We start from the raw sequence: 9,758 nt of genomic DNA, 5'->3' as shown, positions 1-9,758 counted from the left end.
ACAACGATCTATGAACGCGCGACCTGTGTCGCGGCCAAAGTCGCCGTGTAGCCCTCACCTTGAATAGGACATGTCTGTTCTAGTAAATACTTGTATTTCCAAAGAAAAAACTATTTTGGAGAATCCTTTCATAGAACTCTGCATTGTGCCGTTCCTCTGTTAGTCCTCCTAGAAATTGACAAATTATTTGACAACTGAGTTTTAGGCTGAATTCACACGAGCATGTTCGGTCTGTAAAGGACGTTAGGAGTCTCTGACTCTCCGTGGAACATGATTACAGTACGGGACAGTTGTCCCGCAGCGAGGCAGGGACTCCTAGCGTCGTACATATCTATGATGCTAGGAGCCCGGCTCCCTGCAGTGTGTTCGGTCCGGGACTTGCGGACAAAATACGTTCTGTCCTTCACGGACCGAACGTGCTCGTGTGAATCCAGCCTAACCATTCCCCTCGTCAAATTGTGGTGTCCCTGCTGTCTCACTTTGTCAGCACTGATTGCTCATTGTCAGTTATTGAATACACTCCCCCCCCCCCCTCCCCAACTGTTAACACCCAGTAGTCAATTTACTGATACATTTCTAGGAGGAATAACAGAGGAACGGCACAATGTAGCATTTTAAGAAAAGATGCTACAGAATTATTTCTTGGACAATTCAATTATTTACTAAAACAGACATGTCAGGAGAGGGGACAGCTCCTCCTCAACTCATCTCCATTAAGCCCCCTGCACACGTACATATTAAGAATTGCATAGAGACAAAATGGGGCACACAGAGAGCTCAAAGGGGCCACAACGGGACTCCATATATCTCTGACCTCATAAGGGCACAGGGAGGTTTCCATATCAATCTGATAGAAAAATATTAGTGTGATGTTCCATCAGATGCCGTATTACGCATTGCTGCTAGGGGAGACGATCTCCATAATATGGCGCCGTATCGAGCACCATATGGCGGTACATGGAATATAGAGCCATAGAGGCGCTGTGTGCCTCCACACAGACTCTGTGCACACAGTGCTGCTTTAGGCTGCGGTTTACGATGTTCTCGCACAAGATGCCGTTTTCTGTAATTCAGGGGCAGAACTTTTTGAAGTTAAAAATATTCAAATCCCATTCCATTATCGTGTAAAAGTCGTAATTATTTAATAAATATGTTCCAATTAATCAGTGATGTTACATAAGACTGCGGGTAACGCCTACTAAGTTATTCCATCTCATTGACTTATCACAATAGTATCAGTTCAGCTCTGCTACATCTGTAAATAGATCCAATCAGCTGTCATGCATTCTTCATATTTCCAAAATTCAGTTGAGTAAAGACCATGATGCATTGTGGCAGGACCTCACGTTGGGGTCTGGGAGGGGGAGGATCTGACCCACAGGTAAATGATAACTTTGCTACAGAGAAAGGGTATGTTCACACGGCGGGGGTCCGTAACGGCTGAAATTACGGGGATGTTTCAGCCTGAAAACATCCCCGTAATTTCAGCCGTACCGGCATGTGCAGGCGCTTGAACGCCGCGTCAATTACGGCCGTAATTAGCGCTGCTGTTCATTGGAGTCAATGAATAGCGGCTCCAATTACGGCCAAAGAAGTGACAGGTCACTTCTTCTACGCGGGCGTCTATTTACGCGCCGTCATTTGACAGCGGCGCGTAAATACACGCCTCGTGTGAACAGACAAACGTCTGCCCATTGCTTTCAATGGGCAGATGTTTGTCAGCGCTATTGAGGCGCTATTTTCAGACGTAATTCGGGGCAAAAACGCCCGAATTACGTCCGTAAATAGGCCGTGTGAACATACCCAAAATAGTTACATTGTTGTTTCTATACGTGAGAGGGTGAATCGTGTTCCCACAGCGACATCTACTGGTCATTTCAGGGTAAATCCACACAAACTTCACAATTCCAATATAGAATGTTTACCTTTTCATGTAGCAATGAGGATGTTTTACGTAAGATCGCACGGCAATTTTTTTTTAATTTTTTTAACGCCTTTTACATGAGATGTTTTTGCATTTAAAAAAAATAAATAAAATCACATTCCGATTTCACATAAGAAAGCCATCACATAATATACAATTTAATTGTAATCTAACGCAATGGGGTAATAATGGCAAAAAATAAATAAATAAAACTTTATGGATTTTTTGCAATGGTGAAATCGCAGTCACATTGGTCGCAGTCACATTGGTCGCGATTTCAGGCGACGTCATAGAAGGTGCAATAATGAATTAAGAATTTTATGAAATTGTATTAGTGCAAACATTGCATTGGGGGAGGGGGGTTGATGTGCACCAGCTGCTTAGTGCTAACAAGTCACTTTGTCTTGGGCAGGAGGTTTCGATTCAGGGCTATAAGGCCACGATCAGACAAGAAGTTTTGATGCAGTTTTTGACCAAACACCGGAACAGACATGGAAAAAGTCGATGCAGCCGTATTTTATTTATTTTTGCCATCGCTGCCTTTTTGTATCCACCTCTGACTTTAGCTCCAAGAATAACCCTCAGGCTAGAATCACACATGCAGGTTTTGTTGCAGTTTTTTTTTAGCCCAACACAGGAGTGGACATTAAAGAAAGGAGACGCATCAGTCTTTTCTTTATACTTTTTCTTCCTTTTGGATCCACTTTTGCTCAAAAAACGTTGCAAACTGCATCGAAACTGCGAGTGTGATTTTGGCCTTTGGCTGGAATCCCACATGCAGTTTTTTGAGCCATCAGCGGATCCACAAGTAATAAGAAATATGAAGGAAGAACTTCTCCTTCTCCTTCCTGTTGGATCCATTGCTGGCTTTGCTGAAAAAAAAAGCTGCATAAAAAAACTGCATGTGTGAACCTGGATTTAAAGCACCATAGTCGTCTATGGGGCTGTAAATAGTTTTTTTTGTTTGATGTGTGGCCGTTCTCTTGAAAGGGCTGCAGAGTTGTGAAACGACCTCTAGATTCCCTGATAACCGGTATCGGCCTCAGCTGCAGGATCGTGCCGTCACCTGGTTAGGCCTCGTTCACACGACAGTATTTGGTCAGTGTTTTCCAGTATTTGGAAGCTAAAACCAGGAATGTGTCCTACACAGAAGAGGAGTAAATCTCTCTATTACACTTTTTCCCTGTGCAGGTTCCACTCCTGGTTCCCTACTGTGGATACAAAATACCGCGCCGTGTGAACGAGGTCTAAGGAGCCGGGTTACGCTGGAAAAGAAGCAAAAAAAAAAAAAAAAACAACCTAAGTCGACCTGCAGGAGGTTCCAGCGAGATCTTCAAGAACAAAATAGCCAAGTAGAAGAAAGAATAGCTCGGGGAGAGGATGGATCGTTCTACAAGGAAGTAAAGAAAACTAAGAATCCCGACGAGCGACAATAAAGAGTCAGATCGACCGTGAGAGCAGCCGGAGAGCAGAGATCAGCGGCGAGGACACCCAACATGGACACGGTGAGCAGCAGCGCCGCCTATTAATGTCACCGCACTAGAGCAATCGCATCAGACCGGATCCGGTGATCGGATCTCCCCAGACGTTAAAGGGATTCTATACGTCTTTATCTATAGGGTTGATACAACGGAGCACTTTACCCGCCGCAACTTTGTAATATAGTCATTCCTGAATTCGGCCCCCAAGAGCTCAGGGGCCACAGCTTCCAGGAGAGACAGTGTTAATTTCCTATGTGCATATAGCGGTGTATGAATACATAGTGTGTGTGTATATATATATGTGTGTGTGTGTGTGTGTGTGTGTATATATATATACAAGTGCTCATCGATGTAAACTGCTGTATGGAGCTAAACCCTCATGTTCACTAGAGGCTGTGGGCCCTGATAACCGCACTCAGGGGCCAAATTTCAACATATAGTAAAGTTGGAGCTTATTCAGTACTTAAACTTAGTAACCCTTGTCCGTGTGCCGCCATATGGTGCCGTATTGCTCGGATATTCTCCCCTAGACGCGGTGCTTAATGTGGCGTCTGATGGAGCAGCCACGGTTTATTTTCTCTTGGATTCCATGCGAAGCGCCTCAGTGGAGACGTCCGGAGGTCCAGGAGGCCCCATAGACTTCTATGTCTCCCGTGTTATGGCGGTTGTATGCAGCTGGAGTGCAAAATGATGGGTAACCGCTGCATTCAGTGGTTTCTGATTGTAGGTATTGTGGTTCATGTGGCTGGATAGGTCATGGGGGCACTAAATGTGGCTGCCAGTGTTATGGAGATACTGTGGGTGGCACTAATATAGGGGTATTGGTAATATAATAAAACGGAGCCTAATATTTTTTTTTCACATTGCTTATGAACCGGTTCCCCTCCTAATTCCAGAAGTTTGGTCGTATGTCATGGGCAATGAACGTTATTGGGGAATTGATAGGAATACCCTAACTGCTGGACACTGTGGTGGGGGCGCTGTGGCTGGCTGTGTTGTGGGGGCGCTGTGGCTGGCTATTTTGTGGGGGCGCTGTGGCTGGCTGTGTTGTGGGGGCGCTGTGGCTGGCTGTGTTGTGGGGGCGCTGTGGCTGGCTGTGTTGTGGGGGCGCTGTGGCTGGCTGTGTGGTGGGGGCGCTGTGGCTGGCTGTGTGGTGGGGGAGCTGTGGCTGGCTGTGTGGTGGGGGCGCTGTGGCTGGCTGTGTGGTGGGGGCGCTGTGGCTGGCTGTGTGGTGGGGGCGCTGTGGCTGGCTGTGTGGTGGGGGCGCTGTGGCTGGCTGTGTGGTGGGGGCGCTGTGGCCTTATATGTGTTGTGGTGGGGGGCACTGTGGCCTTATATGTGTTGTGGGGGCACTGTGGCCTTATATGTGTTGTGGGGGCACTGTGGCCTTATATGTGTTGTGGGGGCACTGTGGCCTTATATGTGTTGTGGGGGCACTGTGGCCTTATATGTGTTGTGGGGGCGCTGTGGCCTTATATGTGTTGTGGGGGCGCTGTGGCCTTATATGTGTTGTGGGGGCGCTGTGGCCTTATATGTGTTGTGGGGGCGCTGTGGCCTTATATGTGTTGTGGGGGCGCTGTGGCCTTATATGTGTTGTGGGGGCGCTGTGGCTGGAAGTGTTATGGGCTAGTTGATATGGATGCCCTAACTATTAGACAGTGTTGTGGGGGCACAGTGGCTGGAAATGTTATGGAAGCACTGCCATTGGTCACTGTGGCTGGCACTATTATAGAGGTACTGGTAATTTAGAAAAGAGGAGCTCAAATATTTTTTCACATGTATCTGTTCCCCCTCCCATCTCCAAAAGTTTTAGGTATGTAATTTTTTTATTTACATTTTTTGAACACAAAATGTATTTATTACAACTGGATAATAAGTGAGAAAAGTAAAAATAAACCATCACAAAATGTGTGTGTGAGACCATAACCCCAGAAAAGTGCAATGATTGTGTCGTGCCGTGTGATTGGCTGCTGTGACTCGCACGTTCTGTCTCCCCTGGTTTTCATACACGGGGGCCCGCGTGCTCGCTGTATTGTTCGTGATGAATGGAAGGTAGGAATGCAGCCTGGAATCTGCAAAATGCGTCCTAACCTAAAGACTACAGCAATAAAATAAAGTACAAATCACTAAATTATGCGGCATCTAAGGGCTCGTCCACATGTAGCGGAATTGCGGACGGAAAATACGCAGCAGAATTCAGCAGCAGCAGCAAAGTGGGTGCGATGTAACAAATCTCCTCCACGCGCTGCGTAAAAATTAAGAGCAGAAATTGTCCTGCGGAGCGCATTTTCACCATCTCCCAACAGTGAGAAAGACGCAGAAAAATCCGCACCACTTTCTACAGCAATTCCGTTACATGTGGACAAGCCCTAAAGGGGTCTAAACTTCTTAGAAATAAAGTTGTTTCATCATGAAAATAAAAACCTAAGTCCCTCTGTAATATGAACCGCGTTACTATATTGCTTTATTTTCAGTTGTCTGAAAGCAGCCTGCAGTGTAAAGAATGGAGGTTTTCATCCCAGGACTTGTCTCTTTTATATTATTTAAACAAGAAAAAAGCTTCACAACATTGTCAGACAAGGGTACCATGGGTTCTCCAGAGGAGGGTATTCTGAGAGCCCACTCTATAGGTAAAGAGGACCTGTCCCCTCTCCGGACGTGTCTGTTAGTAAATACATATATTCCCCATGAAATAAAATTTCTGGGACATATTTTTCTAGAACTCTGCGTGGAATCCGCCCAAAGATCGGGCAGGACGCTTCTTTTTCCGGAAAGCCGATGTATCGAAAAAGCCGAACAGAAACTAAGCAGCTGAGCGATCACACGAGTGCTTCTGCCGCTTCGTTTTAGCGATTGGTGGGGTCTCAGTGCTTGGACCCCCACCAATACAAAGTTCTGACATGGCACTATGACATGTCAGAAGTTTGTTGAACGTTTAATTACCCTTTAACTTTAAAGGGGTTGTTGAGAATTAGATAAACATGGTTGATTTCTTACAGAAACAGCGCCACACCTGTCCACAGGTTGTGTGTGGTATTGCAGCTTAGCTTCTCGGAATGAATTGGGCTAAGCTGCAATACCACACACAACCTCTGGATTGGTGTGGCGCTGTTTCTGGAATAAAGCAGCCATGTTTTTCTGATCCTAAAATGCTCTATACCATAATGGCGGACATGTGACCTGCTCCTGTAGCAGCTGACGGATGTTTTTTTGCTGATTTGGTTACCCGCTCCCGTCTCTTACCCCGGGCGATACATGAGGAACTTGTTTACGCTGTGCTGCAGATGTCACTTACAGTAACTGATCTGTCCGGTTGTCCCAGTTGTGACCTGACACCTGCATCGTTTTTGCTTTGTCTTGCAATATTTTTCACACAATTCAGGATTTTGTCTATAGAAATTCAGACAGTAAGTCCTCAAGCGGCATTTGGGGCGTACTCTCTGATGTTCAATGGTTTGCTCCTCCAGTACCGGTTACCCTTTGGTTTCTTACCCCATTCTTGGTATCAACTGCTTTCTGGTTCTTGCACTGATCTATGTGAACATGAAAACAAAACAGCTGTCATCTGGCAGCCGCTCCATTCTCTGTGATCTGGGACAAACACTTTGATTGGCAGTGGCTTTGCGCTGTTGATAACGGTTGGCCTATAAGCAGGAAAAAGACCTATGTTAATAAGTGTGTCACAACCTGCTCCTCCATAAACAGGATAGTAGTGCACCCCCTTTTAGAGGTCCAGTTTTTGTTGTTGCATATAAAGAATGCGCTTGCTGGATGTTACATGCAAGACGATGCTACCGATTAAGCTGGATGCACTGTATGCCACTGATGTTTGTGTACTGTTATCAGGCAATGTAGGCTACTGTATGGTGGTAATATTCGAGTACTGTATGGTGGTATTATCCGAGTACCGCATGGCGGTAATATTCGAGTACTGCATGGCAGTGTTATTCAAGTACTGTATGGTGGTATTATCCGAGTACCGCATGGCAGTGTTATTCAAGTACTGTATGGTGGTATTCAAGCACTGTATGGTGATATGATTTGATGATCTTAGCACTGTATGGCGGTATTATTGGAGCACTATATGGCAGTATTATTCAAGCACTGTATGACAATGATTTTAGCACTGTATGGTGGTATTATTTAAGCACTATATGGCGGTTTTATTGGAGCACTATATGGCTGGATTATTGGAGCACTATATGGCGGTATTATTCAAGCATTGTATAGCATAATGATTTAAGCACTGTATAGTAGTATTATTCAAGCACTGTATGGCGGCAGTTTTCAAGCACTGTATAGTGGTATTATTCAAGCACTGTATGGTGGTATTCTAGCACTGTATGGTGGTTTTGTTCAAGCACTGTATAGTGGTATTATTCAAGCACTGTATAGCGGTATTATTCAAGCGCTGCATAGCGGTGTTATTCAAGCACTGTATAGCGGTATTATTCAAGCGCTGTATAGCGGTATTATTCAAGCACTGTATAGCGGTATTATTCAAGCACTGTATAGCGGTATTATTCAAGCACTGGATAGCGGTATTATTCAAGCACTGGATAGCGGTGTTATTCAAGCACTGGATAGCGGTGTTATTCAAGCGCTGTATAGCGGTGTTATTCAAGCACTGTATAGCGGTATTATTCAAGCACTGTATAGCGGTATTCAATAACTGTATGGTGGAACTGCTAAAGCATGGCAAGGTGGCATTTGTTTAACAATGATATGGTAATATATTTTAACATCTACAGTGTGGTCATGTTTTTAAGTCTATTTTGTGTGTTGTTTGCTTGTGCTTTTATTACAATACCCCCTCCCATCTCCACTATAAATCTATTATTCTATTTTGTGGAGAGGTTTGTTTTTTTTTGCATCAAAAATGTATTTGCACAGATAAATATATGACTGATAATGCTCCAGTCGCTGTGTGGTCTCAGCCTTATTATACCAAGATGGCGGTGTAGACTTTGGAGGAGAAAGTGCACTGACCTTTGCCTCAACCAAAAATCACCCACATGTTCAGTCCGCCAGGAAAGAAAACGCTCAGGACAATGAATGTTTTATTCTTCAGGCTTGTCCTTTATTTATTAACAATACGAGCAAAGCCGATGTTTAGTCAACAGCAGCACGGAGCCCATTTATAGCCGGCACATAAAGTCTTCACTATCACACCGGGGCCGGTCAGATGCTTCATGAAACCTTCTGGTCCACTGGTACAAATTTATATTTGAGTTGGATTATAGACGGGGCCATTTCCTCCGCGCTTCCACCCGCCTTGGACATGAATGGGATTGGTGAGTGTCCAGCTCCAGCCTAATAGAGAAACCGAGCAATAGCTCCCTACCCGAGACTGATGACCAACTCATTTCCATATTTTGGACATTGTATATCTATGGGGGTATTACCTGGCACTATAGGCTTTTGTTATTGTGCACTGTATGGATGTATCTGCGTACTGTTTGGGGGTAATATTTAGACAATGTATGTTGACCGGACGTTGGGACACAGTTTTTTCCCTTATTTCATCTCTATTCTCCTTTTTCCCTCTGCTCAAAAATAGGGGAGCACACAAAGAAAGTGAGGTCACACGGGGTGGAAGGGACACATTCTTCTGCAATACTGGCACTACAAGTCTCAGCAGGTCTGTCAGGCATGCTGGGATTTGTAGACCGATATCTTGTACGCTTTTGCTTCATTATAGGTGTAAAAATAATTATTTTTATTTTTTGATCTGTTGATTTATGGAACTTTTGCCATCTTTAAGGGTGTGCGACCGGTGCGGTGTCACAGGGCGTATCCAAAGATTGCGACCACCATGAATCTTAATATTAATTAGCAGCGTTATATAGACGTTGTATAGCACTTTTATTATTTATGTATGGAGCTGTTCGGTCACAGTGCGGCGGTATAATTGAGCAATGTATGGCGGTATATTTGAGCATTGTATGCCGGTATATTTGAGCACTGTGTGGCGGTATATTTGAGCACTGTGTGGCGGTATATTTGAGCACTGTGTGGCGGTATATTTGAGCATTGTATGCCGGTATATTTGAGCACTGTGTGGCGGTATATTTGAGCATTGTGTGCCGGTATATTTGAGCACTGTGTGGCGGTATATTTGAGCACTGTGTGGCGGTATATTTGAGCACTGTGTGGCGGTATATTTGAGCACTGTGTGGCGGTATATTTGAGCACTGTGTGGCGGTATATTTGAGCACTGTGTGGCGGTATATTTGAGCACTGTGTGGCGGTATATTTGAGCACTGTGTGGCGGTATATTTGAGCACTGTGTGGCGGTATATTTGAGCACTGTATGGCGGTATTATTTGAGCACTGTATGGCGGTATTATTTG

At 44.8% G+C, this 9,758-nt stretch overlaps 1 protein-coding gene across 1 annotated transcript in view; it reads left to right on the top strand.

The window, feature by feature from the left end:
* Window positions 1-9,758, top strand: part of FYB2 (FYN binding protein 2) — a 174,536-nt gene that overhangs the window by 121,437 nt on the left and 43,341 nt on the right. The window contains exon 2 of the mRNA XM_075832055.1: window positions 3,116-3,429. Coding sequence (XP_075688170.1) covers window positions 3,421-3,429 — 9 coding nt within the window. The 5' untranslated portion in view covers window positions 3,116-3,420. The remainder of the gene's footprint in view (window positions 1-3,115; window positions 3,430-9,758) is intronic.

This window comes from Rhinoderma darwinii, chromosome 7, assembly GCF_050947455.1.
Source record: "Rhinoderma darwinii isolate aRhiDar2 chromosome 7, aRhiDar2.hap1, whole genome shotgun sequence".
NCBI classification, from domain to species: Eukaryota; Metazoa; Chordata; class Amphibia; order Anura; family Rhinodermatidae; genus Rhinoderma; species Rhinoderma darwinii.
The sequence above is the reverse complement of the archived record's forward strand: the minus strand, read 5'-3'. Positions and strand labels throughout refer to the sequence as shown.